The sequence below is a fragment of the Trachypithecus francoisi genome, unplaced genomic scaffold (assembly GCF_009764315.1).
Source record: "Trachypithecus francoisi isolate TF-2019V2 unplaced genomic scaffold, Tfra_2.0 Lachesis_group0, whole genome shotgun sequence".
Taxonomy (NCBI): Eukaryota; Metazoa; Chordata; class Mammalia; order Primates; family Cercopithecidae; genus Trachypithecus; species Trachypithecus francoisi.
Window position 1 is genome coordinate 58,973,183 of NW_022681453.1, and position 21,357 is coordinate 58,994,539.

Below are 21,357 nucleotides of genomic sequence, written 5' to 3' on the forward strand. Positions count from 1 at the left end.
CGTGAACCCGGGAGGCGGAGCTTGCAGTGAGCTGAGATCCGGCCACTGCACTCCAGTCCGGGCGACAGAGCGAGACTCCGCCTCAAAAAAAAAAAAAAAAATTAAAAATAGATAAAAGTGAAACAGTTAATTTTTAAAAATAGTAAAATTTTCAAACGAAGAAAAGATAGCAGTGCATCAAAAGGCCTGTGTGAAAATGTTCATAGGAGCACTAATCATAAGGACTCCACACTAGAAACAATCTAAATGTTCATCACCTACAGAATGGAGAAATAATGGGCATAGTCATACATTAGAATACTGTACAACAGGCCGGGCGCGGTGGCTCAAGCCTGTAATCCCAGCACTTTGGGAGGCCGAGACGGGCGGATCACGAGGTCAGGAGATCGAGACCATCCTGGCTGACACGGTGAAACCTCGTCTCTACTAAAAATACAAAAACTAGCCGGGCGAGGTGGCGGGCGCCTGTAGTCCCAGCTACTCGGGAGGCTGAGGCAGGAGAATGGCGTAAATCCGGGAGGCGGAGCTTGCAGTGAGCTGAGATCCGGCCACTGCACTCCAGCCCGGGCGACAGAGCGAGACTCCACCTCAAAAAAAAAAAAAAGAAAGAAAAAAAAAGAATACTGTACAACAGTGAAAACGGATTCACTTCTCATGGTTATTACAAAAATAATGTTGGGCAAAGGAAGCCAGACACACCAAAAAGTGTATTATAAGCAGTGCAATAGTATTATAAAAGTCAGGAGAGGGAAGAGAAGACAACGACTATGGGAAGGGGTATGAGAGGGACTTTTAGGGGTATTGGTAATGTCTTATTTTCTGATCTGAGTGGCATTTACATGTGTGTTCTGTGTGTTCAGTTAGTGAAAATTCATCAAACTGTTCATTTATGATTTGTGCCTTTTTTCTTTTTGTTTGTTGAAATGGAGGCTCCCTCTGCTGCCCAGGCCGGAGTGCAGTGGTGCGATCTTGATTCACTGCAATCTCCGCCTCCCAGGTTCAAAGGATTCTCGTGCCATAGCCTCCTGAGTAGCTGAAACTACACGCGTGTGCCACCATGCCCAGCTAATTTTTGTATTTTAGTAGAGACGGGTTTTCACCATGTTGCCCAGGCTGGTCTTGAACTCCTGAGCTCAGGCAATCCACCCACCTCGGCCTCCCAAAGTGGTAGGATTACAGGCAGGAGCCACTGAGCCTGGGTGATTTGTGCCCTTTTGTATTCGCGTGTTGTAGTTAAGTAAAAATTTTACTTAAGATAGTAAAATTATCTTCACTATTTTAATTAATGTAATTATCATGTAGGTTAAGTTTTAAGGGAAGAATGCGTTCAAGGTTCTAAAAGAACTGCCATGGTACTACCTGGGTGGAGCAGCCTCAGAAATATCTGTTAGCAATACTGAAACATAAGTCACATATTAGGACTTAGTGGTTGTGTATATCAATTGTTAAATGATCTAGCTTATTGATGTAAGCAGTTTGTTCCCATAGATAATTCTTTCCTGTCACTTTTTTTTTTCATTCCCTCCTTAACTTCCTTTTTTCTGGGAAATTATGTTGAAGGGCACTGTGATCTAGAGGGAATGTTGCAATTTTAGAATCAAAGAGGCCTGAGTTGGAATCCTAGCTCCATCACTTACTAGCTGGATGATTTGAAACAAGTTGTAAGTGCTGGGTTTCAGTTTTTTCCATCTTCATTGGTGAGCCAATACTACATACTCAGAAGGTATGCTAAGGATTAAATCATGCCTAGTTTGATTTAAAGTACATCATGGATGTCCAGAGAATTTATCCTGCTTTTCCTTCCATCCATCTACCCTGGCGCTTACTGATAGATATGAAGAAAGTCCGCAACACCCTTACACTTGGGCTCTTGGTAGAATGAGAAAATATCATCCACAGTATACAGTGACTTTTTTAGGGGAGGTATCCACACAGAAAATTGTAGAACTGCCCTGGTACTATAAATATGTAAGAACTTCATTTAGGTGAAAGCCGCTTCTCTTCCCTACTAGTCACTCACCCCACCTTGCCACTCCTAGCATATACATATCATTGCTGCCCTTTTTTACAGTTCAGACTTTGAATATGGAAGAAATAACTTTCCTATGGAGGGGCACAATGGACAAGAAACTACCTGACCCTAAAGCTAAGTAAACTTTGAGTCTAAATAATAGCTGGCTTTCCATTGACAGGAAGTATACCTAAACTTAACCTTAGAGGCATCCCAGTGAGTATCTTTTCTGTTGATGAACATTTGTATTACACTAAACCTGCCACTTGAATTTCATTTTCTACTTTCAAGTCTTGATCTATGATTGCAAGTTGCAAAAGCTATGTATTTCTTATTTTTTATCCTCTCTCAGGCTGTCTAAATCCTTCCATTTTTATTCTCCCATAAATATGAACAGACTTCTAACAATCAGAATAATTAGACTTATACTGAATACCTTGTACCTATCAAAAGTTTTATGCCCAGTAGTATTTTGCAAGTAGTTATTAGGTATTGGTTTATTTTTAAATATTTGTAAGATTTTATCCAAATTTAGCCCCATTGTTTTACCCAGTTGTACGGTTTAACAGGGCAAATTACAAATGCTTTGTGTGTGTGTGTTTTTTTTTTTATTATTTGAGACAGAGTTTTACTCTTGTTGCCCAGGCTGAAGTGCAGTGGCTCAATCTCAGCTCACTGCAGCCTCTGCCTCCTGGATTCAAGCCATTCTCCTGCCTCAGCCTCAAACAGCTGGGATTACAGGCATATGCCACCGTGCCTGGCTCATTTTGTATTTTTAGTAGAGATGGAGCTTCTCCATGTTGGTCAGGCTGGTCTCGAGCTCCTGACCTCAGGTAATCCACCTGCCTCGGCCTCCCAGAATGCTGGGATTACAGATGTGAGCCCCTGCGCCTGGCTGTATGTGTGTGTTTACACTACTTCCATGTGTATATAGTTAAATTTCATGTGAGCCTTACGTCAAAATGAGAGACCTATTCCTAATCATAATATGCGTTTTACAGTTTGAGTTACTTTCAGATTTCTTTGAGAAAGCAAAAGTGGCACCATCATCTTTCACCAATAATAGCTACCATGTGTTGCATTTCTATGTCCCAAGCACAACGCATACACACTTAAGATCTAATCTTCACAGTAACCTCATATGGTCAGTATCTGAGAAATCGGCTTAGTGCCTGAGCCTCAGAACCCTTAGTTGTTTAGCTAAGGAAATACCAAGACCGTAGATACATTGCATATTGTATTTATAAGCCATGTAACACATAAATATGGATGATTTGAACCAGTTGATTGTGGATGTAAAGGCAGGCTCACTCATTCCTGTTAATGAAAGCAGAGTCTCCTTGTCCCAGGACTTGTTCATTGTTATCTGAAACTGGAGATTCAGGTGTTTCCAGAGCCAAGCTTTTCACTGCAGTGAAGTCTGTGCCCTACTTCACTAAAGAAACTCTGGTTACATGGTTTAGTTAGCTATCACTTTGTGAGCCTGGAAGGGCTAATTCAAAGTCATTGTTGTGTTCTCTGCTTCTTTGTTGTTGATAGGGTGATATTGATGCACTTGGATTTGAAAGAATTTCTTATAAAACCTGTGACATAAGGTCAGCCAAGTATGATTTACTGCTATCATTCTATGGTCTGTATTACAATTATCTTTTTTAGAGATAAGGAGTCATGATGTTGCCCAGGCTGGATATGAAATAGTTTTTTTTATACTGTGCCCTGTTGTCATTTGTGTGCTATCCAGAAAAAAACACACTACTTTAAGAATCCGCCTTCATCTGTTGACTTTACTATTGCTCCCACTTCCTAACTGGCCTCCCGTCTACAGTCTCTGTCTTTTCTATCATTCCCACACTGCAGTCTAAATTTTTTTTTTTTTTTTTTTTTTTTTTTTTGAGACGGAGTCTTGCTCTGCCGCCCAGGCTGGAGTGCAGTGACCGGCTCTCAGCTCACTGCAAGCTCCGCCTCCCGGGTTTAGGCCATTCTCCTGTCTCAGCCTCCCGAGTAGCTGGGACTACAGGCGCCCACCTCGTCGCCCGGCTAGTTTTTTGTATTTTGTAGTAGAGACGGGGTTTCACCGTATTAGCCAGGATGGTCTCGATCTCCTCACCTCGTGATCCGCCTGTCTCGGCCTCCCAAAGTGCTGGGATTACAGGCTTGAGCCACCGCGCCCGGCCAAATTTTTTTTTTTTAAGATCCAGATATGAGTGCATCATTTTTCTGCCAAACTCCTGATAATTCTCTCTTGTCTACCGTGTCAGCCTCTCTGCTTCCCTGGTCTCTGCAATAATTCCAAACCATATTGCCTGCAATTCCTCAGATAGGCCATTCTTCCTCATACCTGCCAGTTTCGTATGAGCTGTCCTCTCTGCTTAGAACTCTCTTGTCATCCATCTGTCTTTCCTTGCTAAGTTTCAATTTTTCCTTCAAGACCTAGATTAAATAATTCCTCTCCTGTAACATTTTCATTGGTTCTCACAGGCAGAGATAGACGTGTTTTCCCTGGGACATTCATAGCATTTAGTTTGCATAGATACTTCAGTTTCCTTCGTAAGTTCATCAAGAACAAGGACTGTTTATTTTCCTCTTCCTCCTCCTTGTTGTTCATTCTCAGCAGTCAACTCATTGTGCCGAGTTCATGGCAGATACTTAATAAGCACTGATGGAAGTGGTTGGACTTGATTAGTAAAATCACCAGAGGAACATCTTCTGTAGCACTTTTTCTTTTTTAACTGAAAGTACTCAATAGTATACTTCTTTTGGTAGCTAATCAGGTTCTTTCCCCTAAACATTATTGTGGGGGTGGGAAGCAGTCTTTGAGGGTTGATAAACTGAATGGGTCAAGTACTAGCCTTTAAGACTCAGGTTTCTGTACCAAAAGCGAGTTTAGTGTTCTGTCCACAGTGCTTGTTAATATAATGCCTGTGTATAGTAACCACTTAGTGTTAGTTACTGCTGTTAGTGTTATGCTTGGCTCTACCAGCCAAGAAGGTTGTTTTTAAAAGCTGTATTTCTATACTTTGTAGTATCAAAACAATAGGATTTTTTTTTCTTTTTTTTTTTCCAGATTGGCTGGGCACGGTGGCTCACGCCTGTAATCCCAGCACTTTGGGAGGCTGAGGTGGGCGGATCACGAGGTCAGGAGATTGAGACCATCCTGGCCAACATGGTGAAACCCTGTCTCTACTAAAAATACAAGCATTAGCTGGGCGTGGTGGTGCATGCCTGTAATCCCAGCTACTCGGGAAGCTGAGGCAGGAGAATCACATGAACCAGGGAGTCGGAGGTTGCAGTGAGCCGAGATCGCGCCCCTGCACTCCAGCCTGGCAATAGAGCAAGACTCCGTCTCAAAAAATACATACATATAAAATTGTGCTAGTGAAGATAGTTTTTCAGACTACATATAGACACAACCCACTGTTGCTTGGAGTCTCTTATTCTAGTGGGACATCTCCTAATTGATAGCCATTGTCTGGTGGTACTTTTTCAAAGATGTATGACCTTCCTTCTCACTGTGTGATCTTTCTGTCTCTAGGACCGCCTATGGCTGCGGTAGCAGTGAGAGAAGCTCTCAGGTGAGAGTCTTATCCCCTGATGTTACCTTTTTAGTCTGGGTGCATTTTAGTTAAATGTCCACCCTGCCCCACTTCCCTGACATCACTTGAGGATTTTGTTTTACTTCTTACATTGTGATATCCTGGAAGAAAAAGCCTCTGTCTTCCTTTTTTATATATGAGAATAGGATATGGTTTGTGACTTATTTTCAAAAGTAATAGAAAGTATTTTTTGAAACTACTTCTCACTTACCTCCTCTGACTGGATTTAAGTCTTTATTGAAAGCACTTGCTTTAACATAGTTTCTCTTTCAATTTCTCTCTCACTCTTAGTCTCATTTTTTTGTTTCTGCTTGTTTTTCCAGAAGGTGCACATTCCTCCTTGTTCATTTTTAAGCGGCTTCCAAAGCTGCTGTTGATGATGCCTGATGCTGCTTTGAAGGCAGAAAACCAACAGTGAGATCAAGAATTGTAAGAATTCAAGTGTATAAAGAAAGGTTGCTGCTCAATTCAAGTGTATAAAGAGAGGCGTTTAAGATGATCCAGGAAGTTGGTGTGGGAGAACAAGGTGGGGGGCACTTGTCCTATCAGAGAGCAAGACTTAACGCTAACACTGCAGTAAAAAGATAGTGTTGGTGACCAAGAGAAAGACAAAGAGAACTTAGTGGAATAGAATGGAGAACCTACAGTTATATCCACATATATAGGAAAAACAGAGATATGGCAGACATAGCATTTCAGATCAGTGGGGAAAAGGATGGATTTTCCCCATGTAGATAATCCGTTTTCCAGAACTATTTCTTGAACAGAAAATGGAAAATGGGTTATCTACATGGGAAAAAAATTAGTTGTATCCTTATTTCTCATCAAATTCAAGAATCAATTTGCAGATGGATTGAGGACTTAAATATGAGGGGCAAAACTCATATTTCTAAGAAAATATATACAATTATATTCCTGGGATAGGACAGGATTTTCATAAATAAAAGTACAAACTGTAAAAGAAAATAAGGATAAATTTAGCCTTATTAAATTTAAGGACATCTGTTCACCAAAAGATGCCTTAAAGTAAACAGATGAACCACAGAGTGGGTGAAGATATTTATAACATACCAACAAAACATTAATGTCCAGAATACTTAGCTTTTCTAAACTTAAACAGATTTACTGCTGCTTCTCTGTGACATAATATCTGTAGTCACCTGTTGTTAGATTTATCTTGGGATCCTAAGCCCTACCTGAAGTTGATTGATCCTGCAAATTTAGTGTTAAAGTGAATTATTACAGAAAAGTTTCTGTACTAGGCCTCCATTAAATCAGATTGTCATCTATAAAATCCACTTTGACTCATAATTTGGTGTATCAAGCCACCTCTTTTAGGGAACCCAATAGAAAGATACACCTTTCTACTATTCTGTTGTTTCTATACTATTTAATAATATTTTCCTAACAATATTTGTGTAATAATTCAAATTCACATATTTCTTACATTGTTAATAACAGGAGAAATTTTGTTGACATCTAAAAGTGATAAAAATTATTAGTTGTAGGTATATGTTTAGATTTATTTTTTTAATGTATGGCACCTATTGGCTATCCATTTCTTTAAAAATTCCTATTTTCTATTTTGAGGAAGAATCGAACTCTAGACTTTTACATGTAATACTTGCATTTTTAACAAGTCAGTTGACTTTTCTGGTACACTTAAAGATGCCTTTTCTTTCCATCTCCATTAGTTGTAACCAAACTATAGCAAGAAAAAAAGACCAAAATGTATCTTTGTGTTTTTTTCTAGAAACAAGTAAAAGTTAAGTTTTTACCATCTATTAAAAGAATAAACATTACCTCCTCAATTTCAGACCTAGTCATATTTTGTGAAAATGAATCACTGATACTGGTGGTCTGGTGTCATTGTAGCAGTTGGTACAGTATCTGCTGTCAAGGATTTTGACTCCTTTCATATTTGTCAGTCACAGTTTCATCCTCCTGTTTCTTTCTCTTAGCATTTTGGCCATAAAATATGTGAATTCGAATTATCATAATAGAGGTGGCTATCTAATAATAAATAGAATGATGTAGAAAGTTACCAGAGAGTTAAAAAGCTTCATAGACAGCAGTGATTATACTACTTTAGATAGGAACTACAGAAAAATATTTTGTAAAATTGCATTGCAAGATAATCCACTTTGTGATTGAGGGAGAGCAGGCAAGTGAACTGTATTCTTCTATTTGCACGCTCAGTAATACTATATAGTTTTTATATCTAAATTTTGGAAATAGATTTGAGCTTTGTTCTCCTGTGGACCATGGGACATACACAGTCAATAGTGAATTGTCCAGGAATTGGGTCTAGATTTTACTGAATTTTTTGCGGCAGAGCCTTTGAAAGTGCTTAGGAGGCCGGGCGCGGTGGCTCAAGCCTGTAATCCCAGCACTTTGGGAGGCCGAGACGGGCGGATCACGAGGTCAGGAGATCGAGACCATCCTGGCTAACGCGATGAAACCCCGTCTCTACTAAAAAATACAAAAAGCTAGCCGGGCGAGGTGGCGGGCGCCTGTAGTCCCAGCTACTCGGGAGGCTGAGGCAGGAGAATGGCGGGAACCCGGGAGGCGGAGCTTGCAGTGAGCTGAGATCCGGCCACTGCACTCCAGCCCAGGGGACAGAGCGAGACTCCGTCTCAAAAAAAAAAAAAAAAAGGGCTTAGGAATTATTCAGGAGAGCTGTCTCATGACCGGAAGAGACCAGGTGTCTCCTCCTTCAGTAATGCTGGTACTCAAATGTCTTGACCCAGGGGACTAGCACACTCTTTGATCTTTAGATGATCTTTCTAAATTTTTATGAATAATGACATCAAATCTATTTTTGCTGCTAGTAGAAAGCCTAATTATCTAGTTTTGTAATTTAACGAGGATTTAATATAAATTAATATATGTATAGGTACCATATTCTTGTTGGCACACTTTAGTAATGCAGTCTCTTTGCTTCTTGCTTTGTTAGTGATAGTATTTGCTTTTCAACCTATGAGTGAGGTATGTTAGCATCAAGCAGGGTTTTGCTTCACTTTGCCACTACTACAAGAAGTATGACTGATGATAGCAATCTAGGGCTCTATCCAGAGTTGATGTCGCACCTTTCTCAGATACCCACCTCCTTATTTAGCATACTGTGACAGGGAGCTATCCGAAAAGGTGTGATTCCCACCTCTCTGAGAGGTAAACCAAGCTGTTACAACCCTGGAGACCTGATAAATTTCCAAATTCATCTTTGTCTGTATTTGTCAGTGGAAGTTTCTAAATTGAAATGTTTCTACAAATTAATGTTGGTACCTGTAACTGAAGGAGCTGGTGCAGTATATACAGCTATGTCTAGCCTGTTAGGTCTGTGTGCTACAGAGGGCAAAATCCACACAAGACAGTACCAAAGATGAGTTTTGATTACTAATATTTTTCAAGTAGCCTGGTTTCTCCCCACCTGATAGAAGTTGCTACATCTTTCCAAACAGGTTCTCTAATGATCTTGCTTCACCATGGCTACAAATATGGAGGGGCTGGTTCAGCACAGAGTGGGGACCCAGCAGGTGGCTGAGGTGAGTGACAGGGGCTAGCACGGTAGCTGGCACCCTCACTTTTGAAACGAAAGAAAAATCAGTGTGCTCATTTTTTTCAAAACAGTCCCTTGGAGATAGGTCAGCATGTGATATGTCCTAGGGTGCTGTCATGGAAGAAAAAAATGACAAGAACGTTTATTTGTAACTTTTTTTTTTTTTTTTTTGCATGAGTAGGGTGGCCTATCTGCTTTTAATAAGGTGACTTGAACTTTTACTTTGAACCAAAAACTGGTAGAATCTGATTCTTACTGAACCTTGTGGGTATAAACTCCGAGTCTCTCAGTTTCTCATACACTTGATTCTTTGTTAATACTATGGAATAGTAGAAGGCTGATTATGTCCATTTAGCAGTCATTGACCATTTGCCATGGACCAGGGATTGTACTAAGTGCTGAGATATATGGGGGTGAATGAGTCGTGGATTGTTCCTTTAGTGATCTCGAGGCCTGGTTAAGAAGTTATAAAATAGGTTGAGAAATATAATTCCATGTGAGGGATTTGATCCTGGAGGTGGTCTTCCATGATGAGTAAGCATTTGTCAGACCCAGGTAAGTGGGATGGGGAACTTTGTGACAGATTCTGGGGAGAGCATCCTAAGTCAGAAACCTATATAAAAGGACATAGGCATTAAGTAGCTTGGTATGTGCAGGCAACTTGACATGAAATGCATAGTAAAGCTACAACACTAATAGCATACTTTGGCCATTCATTCTGTACCATGCCCTATCCTAGGGCTTTAATCCTCACAATAACTGTCTGAGGTTAGTACTACCGGTATTCCCATTTAGTAGGTAAGGAAACCAAGTCTCAAAAAACAGATAATTAGCCAAAGGCCCTCTGTAGCAGGACAAGATGCTGAGGCAGGCGTGTTCACTTCCAAAGCTCCGATTAACCATGGGTCCTACTGCAACCAGGAGCCAAAAGGTTGAGATTCACATTTTTTAATAATGCTCATATTTCTAGGGCAAAGACACAAATTTACATTCACAGAGGATTTTTTAAACAAAAACTAAGTATACCTGTGCCAGTTTAAACCGGTAAAAATGGTGAGCAGATTTTTCAGATTTTTAGGTCAACCATTAACTTAAAGGCAACAGTATAACTAGTTACCTACCCCCCTCCCCACCCAGCAAATAATGGTTAATATTAACTGAAAATGAAAGAAGAAAGATTTGACAAATATTTTAATATTATATTTTTGAATGGGCTCTCAGAGTTATACAAGTATTGGGATTAAAATGCTCGTGCAACAAGTCCTCATTTGACGTTATCAGTGGGTTCTTGGAAACCAGCTTTAGGTGAAACCAAATACAACAAAACCAGTTTTACTCTAGGCTAATGAAGAGTTAAGTTCCTATGGCATATTTTTGGTCAAAAAAAAAATCAAATTTCTAAAGATACAAAACACCTCTAATATTAAATATTGAAATAAATGTGAGCTATACATACATTTAAGATTAAAGACTATTAACAAAATTATTTACCCAATTTTTGGTGAATCAGTGAGTGACAGCAGTCATAGTGGTGGTGGATTATATTAAGGAATAATTCTTTGTAAAGCAAAAGTTGTCAGTACCTCCTGCCACTGTGCAGTCAATCACAGGTATGACAGGTTCACTGAGTGCTTTTTTTTTTTTTTTTGGGAGACAGAGTCTTGCTCTGTCGCCAGGCTGGAGTGCAGTGGCGCAATCCCGACTCACTGCAGCTCTGCCTCCCGGGTTCAAGCAATTCTCCTGCCTCAGCCTCCCGAGTACCTGAGATTACAGGCATGTGCCACCACACCCGGATAATTTTTGTATTTTTAGCAGAGACGGAGTTTCACTATGTTGGCCAGGATGGTCTCGATCTCTTGACCTTGTGATCCGCCCGCCTTGGCCTCCCAAAGTGCTGGGATTACAGGTGTGAGCCACCATGCCCGGACTTACTGAGTGCCTTCTTACTGCATAGTTTATTGTCATGCATTTGGTATGATTACTGTGGACTTTATGAATTTTTATTTTACAATAATTTATATTCATTTCCCAACCCACTTATTCCAGTTCAGGGTGATAGGTGGCAGGATCCTGTCCTGGCAGCTCAGGGCACAAGGCAGAAACCCTCCTGGTCAGGACACCATCCTGTCACAGGGTGTACTCACACACATACACTCACTCAGACTGGGATAATTTAGACACACTAAGTCGTCTCACATGCACATCCTTGGCATGTGGTGGGGGAAGCCGGAATATCTGCCGAGAACCCATGCAGACATGGGGAGAACATACAGACTGCCCACAGACAGTGGCCCCAGCCTGGAATCACTTTTTTTTCTCATCAACATTATAGTGATACAGCATTATTTGAAGACTCCCATATTTATTTGTTGCTTTATTTTGTGATAGGAATAATTACCTTGAAAATAATTGTTAATTTTTCAAATATCTGTGTTTCCACTTGAGGCTGATTTGGAAACTACTATATAGATTGCTGCCCTAAGAGGCCATCATTCTTTTTCTTTCTATATCACAAGTCATCAGGCAACATCATTAATTCTTTAGGAAAGAGGTTAATATAGGCTAATGTAAATTCTTTGTATGCATTCAAAAAGTTTGCTAGCTAAAATTTTCTGCCAAATACCTTATTTCCTTCAGGCAGTAGAATTTCATATATTAACTTAGTGCAACTGTTGTTTCCCATGGCAAAAAGAAAAAGGCATTTTTAGAGACTCAAAATAATGAAAGGCAGTCTCAATTTTGAATGCAAAAGCAATCCTTCTGTTTAAAATATTTCCTAGATTTCCTTGCTGTGTGTTTTTGTTTTGTTTTGTTTTGTTTTTTGAGATGGAGTTTCACTCTTGTTGCGCAGACTGGAGTGCAATGGGATGATCTCAGCTCACCACAATGTCCGCCTCCCGGGTTCAAGTGATTCTCCTGCCTCAGCCTCCTGAGTAGCTGAGATTACAGATGTGGGGCACCATGCCTGGCTAATTTTTTGTATTTTTAGTAGAGACAGGGTTTCACCTTATTGGCCAGGAAGGCTGGTCTTGAACTCCTGACCTCAGGTTATCTGCCTGCCTCAGCCTCCCAAAGTGCTGGGATTACAGGCGTGAGCCACCATGCCCGGCCCCTCAGTGCTATTTTAAGGAATAAGTATGTATTTGTGTCCTTTGAATTTTTGAGCTTAGTAATTTTAAGCTGCATATAATAACTATGTATAATATTTGATTAGCTAAATGGGTGAGAGGGCCTACACTTCATCATTTTAATGCTAAGGAGTAATGGAGGGGAATAAAGTATCCAAATTGAGAGATAATTAACAGTCAGTTTTGGATAATTGTTTACTCAATCAGCAGATAATGAAGGAGCATATCTGTTCTCTTCCTGTAGGCCAGAGAGGATATGCTGGTGGATAATAGGACAGGGCTTTTGCTCTCCCAGAGCTCTCTAACGGGATAAGCCCAAGATAGACTACACTGGTTGAATAGGAAAAGACAGGATAATGGTAGAAGGAGACTCTATCGAATGGGATTGTGAGCCATGAGATCAGACAGATTGGGGTTTAAATCCTCATCTCTATTAAACAATCAAAAAATTCAGCTAGATGTGGTGGTGCCTTCCTATATGGTCTCAGCTACTCTGGAGGCTGAGGTTGGAGGATTGCTTGATCCCAGGAGTTCAAGACTACAATGAGCTATGATCATACCACTGCACTCCAGCCTGGATGACAGAGTGAGAACCTGTCTCTAAAATAACTATTTTTAGAAATGAACTTAGTAAGTGCCATGCATTTTTGCTCCATGAAATACAGCAACATTGTGGATTATGTAAATGGTGTTCTCTAGAGTCCCTGCGTTCAACTTTTTTCTCTATAGATGACCTAAGTGGGCAAATACCAAGGTAAACTACAAAAGTTGGGTGATACGAAATAACTTGATGTCCTATAATGTGCTCAAATTTAGTTATTCAGAGAGACAGTTGAATATAGTGGTCAACAGTGGAGACTCTGGAGCCAGATTGCCTAGATTTAAATCCTGGCCCTGCCACTTGAAAGCTGTGTGACCTCTCTGTTTTTTTGGAATTGTTAATAAAGAATTGGTATTAACTTTTCTTTAAAAATCTTGTAGAATTAGCGGAGAAGCCATCTGGGCCTGGCCTTTTCTTTTCAGGTAATTTTTGGATTACTAATTCAGTCTTTACTTGTTACAGGTCTGTTCATATTGTCCATTTCTTCTTGAGTCAGTTTCAGTAATTTGTCTTTTTGGGACTTTGTTCATTTCATCTAAGTTATCTAATTTGTTGGTGTACAGTTCTTCATAGCATTCCTTTATAATCCTTTTTATTTCTGTAAGGTCAGTGGTAATTTATCCTGTTTCATTTGTGATTCTAGTAATTTAAGAGTGCCCTCTTTTTCTGGTCAATCTAGTTAACGGTTTGTCAACTTGATTGTTTTCAACAAACCAGCTTTTTGGTTTAATTGATTTTCTCTATTTTTCTATTTTCTTTTTCATTAATTTTCGTTAAAAACCACAGTGAGATACTATTTCACATCCACTAGAATGACTAGCATATAAAAATCAGATGGTAAACATTGGAAAGGAAGTGGAAAAATTGGAAACCTCATATGTTGCTGGTGGGAATGTCAGCCAAATGTCCATTAACAATGAAATGACTGTGAAACTTGATTTTAAAAGCAATGTGGTTCATTTTTTTAGAAAAGGAATAGCTGAGAATGGGAGAGATGAGATGGCAGATGATAATTGGTAACCAAAGCAGTGAGAGCTTGAATCATGTCTAACACTGGAATTAATTTTGCTTTTCATATATTAAAGGAATTAAATTTTCTAAAGGAGCTTCAGTATTTTTTAAGCATTTAAGATTTCCCCAGCCGGGCGCGGTGGCTCAAGCCTGTAATCCCAGCACTTTGGGAGGCCGAGATGGGCGGATCACGAGGTCAGGAGATCAAGACCATCCTGGCTAACATGGTGAAACCCCGTCTCTACTAAAAAATACAAAAAACTAGCCGGGCGAGGTGGTGGGCGCCTGTAGTCCCAGCTACTTGGGAGGCTGAGGCAGGAGAATGGCGTAAACCCAGGAGGCGGAGCTTGCAGTGAGCTGAGATCCAGCCCCTGCACTCCAGCCTGGGTGACAGAGCGAGACTCCGTCTCAAAAAAAAAAAAAAAAAAATTGCCTCTATAACTGGAAATTTAAAGCAGACATATAGGTACACATACTGTGTATTTTTTCATTGCCTAAATAAAGATACTTTGTTTTGTTTTGTTTTGTTTTTGAAACAGAGTCTCACTCTGTCACCCAGGCTGGAGTACATTGGTGTGGTCTCGGCTCAGTGCAACCTCTGCCTCCCGGGTTCAAGCAATTTTCCCGCCTTAGCCTCCTGAGTAGCTGGAACTACAGGCACGTGCCACCACACCTGGCTAATTTTTGTATTTTTAGTAGAAATGGGGTTTCACTGTGTTGGCCAGACTGGTCTCGAACTCCTGACCTTATGATCCACCCCCCCCCCCTTGGCCTCCCAAAGTGCTGGGATTACAGGCATGAGCCACCATGCCCAGCCAATAAAGATACTTTTTAAATTCCATATTTTGAGTCAGGAGAAATTTAGGAGTTAACTTGCTGAAGTATTTTGAGTGCTTGCTGATTGGCAGAAAGAAATCACCCATACACCTAAATTGTAAGTTGCATGTATGTTTACGCAATAGAAGTGAGGTGGCTTTACAACTCTTCCCTGATCCCTGGGCTATGTAAGGGGCTTTCAGCCGTCAAATAAGGTCCTGCCATGGCTGAGAAAATAGCCAAATTCGTATGACCCCTTTATTCTTTTTATCAACAAGATTTGCATCATCATTGCAGAAAACTTACACTAACATTTCCATGTAAGGGAATGTTGAAAAACATAGAGCTCTCCCAGTTCTTGAACAAAATGCAGTATTGGCAAGGCTGTGTCCTCAAGGAAGAAAAAGCAAAGTTGGGTTTTCAGTGTCCTGGAATGCCTAACTCACTAGGACTAAATTTGATTAATCCTGCCCTCTAATTGGATGTTTAAATTTTCATTTTCTTGTCAAAGTAGTACATATACATACATTTAAAAGTTGACCAGTACAGTATTAGGCTTGAGGCAGAAAGCAGGTTCCTGAACCATTCTTACCCTTTATCACCAAGCCTCCTCTAAATTTGATTTCTTCTGGTATTTAACTTCAGCTTCAAAAAATGTCCTTACCCCACTATTTCTAATTCTTGATTTATCAGGCTTAGGTACTGTCTTTTTTGGGGGCCGGGGATGGGGAATGGGGGGCGGTAATGAGTTGTGTAAGTGTGGAGTTCTTTGGCATTGAGTACTGGTCACATTGGTCTGTAACCATCACTACCATCCATCTCTAGAACTTTTGCTTCTTCCCAGACTGAAACTCTGTATCCATGTAGCATCAGCTACCTTTCCTCTCATTCCCCTAGCCTTTGGCAACCACTATTCTTTCTGTGTCTCCGAATTTGACTACTCTAGGTACCTTATATAAGTAGAATCTTGTAATTGTCATTCGTTACTGGGCTTATTTCACTTAGTATAATGTCCTCAAGGTTAATCCATGTTGTAGCATGTGTCATATGTTACAGCTTATGTCAGAGTTTCCTTCCTTTTTAAGACTAATATTCTGCTTATGTATCACATTTTATCTGTTCAGCTGTCAGTGGATATTTGGGTTGCTTCAACCTCTTGACTTTGAGGAATGTTGCTGTGACTCACTGCAACATGATAATTCGAATTCACATATTTTATGGCCAAAATGCTAAGAGAAAGAAACAGGAGGATGAAACTGTGACTGACAAATATGAAAGGAGTCAAAATCCTTGACAGCAGATACTGTACCAACTGCTACAATGACACCAGACCACCAGTATCAGTGATTCATTTTCACAAAATATGACTAGGTCTGAATTGAGGAGGTAATGTTTATTCTTTTAATAGATGGTAAAAACTTAACTTTTACTTGTTTCTAGAAAAAAACACAAAGATACATTTTGGTCTTTTTTTCTTGCTATAGTTTGGTTACAACTAATGGAGATGGAAAGAAAAGGCATCTTTAAGTGTACCAGAAAAGTCAACTGACTTGTTAAAAATGCAAGTATTACATGTAAAAGTCTAGAGTTCGATTCTTCCTCAAAATAGAAAATAGGAATTTTTAAAGAAACGGATAGCCAATAGGTGCCATACATTAAAAAAATAAATCTAAACATATAGCTACACCTAATAATTTTTATCACTTTTAGATGTCAATAAAATTTCTCCTGTTATTAACAATGTAAGAAATATGTGAATTTGAATTATTACACAAATATTGTGTAATTTATGTTTTTTCTTTTGTTGCTTGTACTTTTAGTGTCATAGTCAAGAAATTATCGCCAAATCCAATGTCATGAAGATTTTCCTCTATGATTTTTTTTTTTTTTTTTAGCAGGGTCTTGCTCAGTCACCCAGGCAGGAATGCACCGGCACAAACATAGCTTACTCCAGCATAGACTTTCTGGGCTCAAGCTGTCCTCCTGCCTCAGCCTCCTGAGCACTACAGGTGTACACTACCATGCCAGGCTAATTTTGAAAAAAAAATTTTTTTTTTTTAAACAGGGTCTTGCTATGCTGCCCAGGCTGGTCTTGAACTCCTGGGCTCAAGCAGTCTTCCCACCTTGGCCTCCCAAAGTGCCAGGATTATAGGCGTGAGCCACTGTGCATGGCTTCTTATAATTTTAGAGTTTTAGCTCTACATTTTGTACTAAATTTTAGAGTAAATTTTATAGAGTTTAGGTCTATGATCCAGTTATATGGTATTGTATAAGGAGTCTGACTTCATTCTTTTGCATGTGGATATCTAGTTGTCTCAGAGCCATTTGTTAAAAAACTATCCTTTCCTCATTGAATGGTCTTGGCATCCTTGTCAACAATCATTTGACATATATTCAGGGGTTTATTTCTGGCTCTCTATTCTTCGTTTTTTCCTCTAATATTGGTAAAACTACATAACATAAAATTTAGTATCTTAACCATTTTTAAGTACAGATGTTCCTTGGTTTACAGTGGGGCTGCATCCAGGTAAGCCCATCACAAGTCTGAAATGCATTTTATACCCTGGTAAACCAATCATAAAGTCAAAAAATTATAAGTCAGATCATCAAGTCAGAGACCGTCTCTGTATACAGTTCAGTAGTTTAAGTATATTCATACTGTCGTACAACAGATCTTCACAGTTTTTTCGTCTTGCTAAAACTGAAACTCCGTACACATTAAACAGCAGCTCCCCAATACCCCCTTCCCCCACCCGGACAACTGCTCTTCTACTGTCTATGAATTTGACTACTTTTGATAACTACTGTAAGAATTCCACAGAACCTGTCTTTTTGTGACTGGTTTATTTCACTTAGCATAATGTCCTCATGGTTCAGGCTCTCTATTTGTTTATATGTCTCTCTTTATGCCAGTACCACACTGTTTGGATTACTGTAGTTTTGTAGTAAGTTTTAAAATTGGGAAGTACAAGATATCTAACTTTGTTCTTTTTCAAGATCGTTTTGGTTGTTCAGGATCCCTTGAGATTCCATATGAAGGTTATTGGATTTTTCTATTTCTGTAAAATACATCATTGGGGTTTTGATAGGGATTACATTGAGTTTGTAGATGGCTTCGGTTAGTATTGACATCATAACAATATTAAGTCTTTCAATCCATGAACACAGGATGTTTTTCCACTATTTATGTTGTCTTTAATTTGTTTCCATGGTGTTTTATAGTTTTCAGTATATACTTAGGTTTTTTTGTTGTTTTTTTTTGGGGGGGGGATGGGGTCTCACTCTCACACCCAGGCTGGAGTGCAGTGCTACACTCTCGGCTCACTGCAACCTCCACTTCCCGGGTTCAAGTAATTCTCCTGCCTCAGCCTCCCAAGTAGCTGGGATTACAGGTATGTGCCACCATGCCAGGCTGATTTTTGTATTTTTACAAGAGACAGGGTTTCACCCTGTTGGCCAGGCTGGGCTTAAACTCCTGACCTCAAGTGATCTCCCCACCTTAGCCTCCCAAAGTGCTGGGATTACAGGTGTGAGCCACTGCACCCGACTAGTGTATACTTATGTTTTAAGTGTATACTTAAATGTTTTAAGGATTTTGCTTCCTTGGTTAAATTTAATCCTAAACATTTTATTCTTTTTTATGGTATTGTAAATGGAATTGTTTTCTTAATTTCCCTTTTGAGATGTGCTGTGTTAATGTATAGAAATGTAACTGATTGTTATGTGTAATAACATGCAGTTTTGCTGAATTTGTTTTATTCTGAAAGTTTTTGTTCATCTTTAGAGTTTTACATATAAGGTTCTGTTGTCTGTGAATAAGGGATAATTTTACTTTCTTTCCTCTACGGATGCCTTTTATTTTTCTTGACTAATTGCCCTGGCTAGGACTTCTAGCACAAGTGGCAAAAGTAGCCATTTTTGTCTTGTTCCTTGTCTTAGAGGAAAAGTATTCAGTCTTCCATCAATAAGTGTGGTGTTAGCCAACAGGTGGTTTTCATATATGGCCTTTATTACGTTGAGGTAATTTACTTCTATTCCTATTTTGTTACATGTTTTAATCATGAAAGGCTACTGAATTTTGTCAAGTGCTTTTTTTCCATCAGTTCAGAGGATCATGTGTTTTTTTCCCTTCATTTTCTTAATGAGAGGTACTTTACATTGATCAGTTTTCGTATGTTGAACCACTCTTGCATTTCTTGGACAGACCTCTGTTGGTAATGGTTTGTATATTTTAACATGCTGCTGAATTCAGTTTGCTAGTATTTTGTTGAGGGTTTTTGCACCAGTGTCCGCAGGAAAGAGAACAGTTTATAGTTTTCTTTTGGTGTCTTTGGCTTTGGTATCAGTGTGATAATACTGGCTTCATGGGAGTTTGGAAATGTTTCCCTCCTCTTCAGTGTTTCTAGAAGAGTTTAAGAAGGATTGATGTTAATTCTTTAAATGCTTGGTAGGATTTAGCAGTGAAGCCATGTGGTCCAGGACTTTTCTTTTTTGGAAAGTTTTTGATTACTTATTCTATCTTCTTACTGGTTATAGGTCTATTTGGATTTTCTTTTTTTAAATATAATTTTTATTTTATTTTATTTTATTATTTTTTATTTTGAGACAGGGTTTCACCATGTTGCCCGGGCTGATCTTGAACTCCTGGGCTCAGGCAGTCTTCCCACCTCCACCTTCCAAATTGCTGGGATTATAGGCATGAGCCACCACACCCAACCCAGATTTTCTGTTCCTTCATGATGCAGTCCTGGTAGGTTGTGTGTTTCTGAGAATTTGTCCGTTTCATCTAGGTTATCCAATGTGTCAGTGTATAATTGTTCATAGTACTAGTTTATAATCTTTTATTTCTGTAACATTTGTAATAATGCCCCCACTTTTATTCCCATTAGATGAAGAGACTTTAGTGTTCATTCAGTGTCATATACTCCCACATCTCTTCCCTCCCAATAAAATTATATCCTGTTTGTGTAAATCAGTGTTCTGTGTTATATAATTATGATACTATTACAGATACTTCCTAGTGTCTCCAACGTAGCTGTAAAACTCTCCAGATACTATTTTCTATACAAATCAGAAGAATTTTTAGTTTCCTTTTTTCCTGTGAAAACATTCCTTCTAAAAGCCTCTGACCTCCTACTCTAGTCCCTACTGATTGCTCTTTGAACTTACTGTGTGCTGTGCACAGCTGTCATCCTTTACTTCTCTCTTGTTTGTATTCTTTGTTTTCTTGAGTCCGTGTTTTTTCCTTCCTTCCTTCTTTTCCGTTTTTTTTTTTTTTGGTGGGGGGGACAGCATGCTATATTAGCTTCCTAGGAAAGCGTGCATCAGAGGTGATTTTCAAGAATTTATGTGTTTGAACATATTGTTATTTACATGTATGTGGCTGATTGATAGTTTGACGAGGAATAGAAATCTAAGTTGAAAAATTTTACCTCAGAATTTTGAAGGCATCATTTTATTGTCTTCCATTTTCTAGTGTTACTTTTGTGTATAATACTGCCATTGTCATTTCTTATCTACATGGGTGACCTCTCTTCCTCTCCCTCCCACTCTAGTTGTTAAGATCTTTTCCATTCTGTTCATGAAATATATAGTCATGAAATATACAGTCATGTCTCCTGCTGTGTATATTTTTTCATAAAGAATACTGTGCACTCAGAGGGTTCTTTCTGTCAAAGTTCATGTCCTCCTGTTCTGGGAAATCGTTTTATGCTAGTTCTTAGATAATTTCTTCCCTCAGTTTTTTTCTAGTCTCTTTTCAGAACAACTGATTAGTTGGATGTTGGGTCTCTTGAATTAATCCTTTCATCTCCTCTCATTTTCTCTTGTGTTTCCATCTGCCTCCAGCTTCTACTTTTAGTGTGATTTCCTGACTTAGAATCTGTCTTCATCACTGACTAGTGCTTCATTATGTTACTTAATGTCTTTGTGCGAGTTTCTCCAACTGTAGGGTTAATTATTGAACTCATTTTAGAGGATTATTGTGAGAATTAAGTGATTTACTGCATGTCAAGTATAGCACATAGAAAGTAATACATTGTGGCAGCTGGCTGTTACTGCTTCTTCAATTTTATTTTCATTTTTGATATCTTATTTTTAATTTTGGGAACTCTTTCTCCCTTTATTTTTATAGCAACTTTTTATTCATGGGTACAGTAGCTTGTTGTAATTCTCTGAGAGTGTTAATTGCAGTTTTTTATTCTGTTTAGTTTTCTTCTTTCTTACATAGTTACTTTTATCCAAATTCATTTTTGTTTCTTTTAGTTCCTTTCTTTCCTATGGAAGCTTTCCTCAAATGGCTAATGATCCTCATTGTTGGTCCATATTTAAGAGTAATGTAGCCAGGCACAATGGCTTATGTCTATAATCCTAGCACTTTGGGAGGCCGAGGCGGGCGGATTGCCTGAGCTCAGGAGTTCGAAACCAGCCTGGGCAACATGGTGAAACCCCGTCTCTACTAAAATACAAAATACTAGCTGGGCATTATAGTGTGTGCCTGTAGTCCCAGCTACTCAGAAGGCTGAGGCACAAGCATTGCTTGAACCCCGGAGGCAGAGGTTCCAGTCAGCTGAGATTGTAACACTGCACTCCAGCCTGAGTGACAGAGTGAGACTCTGTCTCAAAAAAAAAAAAAGAAT

At 39.2% G+C, this 21,357-nt stretch overlaps 1 protein-coding gene across 10 annotated transcripts in view; it reads left to right on the top strand.

The window, feature by feature from the left end:
- NR2C2 (nuclear receptor subfamily 2 group C member 2) overlaps positions 1–21,357 on the top strand; it is a 97,487-nt gene that overhangs the window by 7,893 nt on the left and 68,237 nt on the right. For 5 of the 10 annotated variants that reach the window (XR_004437041.1, XR_004437042.1, XM_033210809.1 and 2 more), the window contains exons 2-4: positions 5,544–5,583; positions 5,928–6,033; positions 9,066–9,149. The exons of 2 other annotated variants lie outside the window; for them this stretch is intronic. Coding sequence is in view for 6 of the 8 variants with exons in the window: in XM_033210809.1 (XP_033066700.1) it covers positions 9,090–9,149 (60 nt within the window). In the remaining 2 variants the exon portion in view is untranslated. Of the gene's footprint in view, positions 1–2,860; positions 3,607–5,543; positions 5,584–5,927; positions 6,034–9,065; positions 9,150–21,357 lie in introns of those variants that run through there. 3 more of the 10 variants (XM_033210811.1, XM_033210813.1, XM_033210812.1) reach the window with 3 other exon arrangements.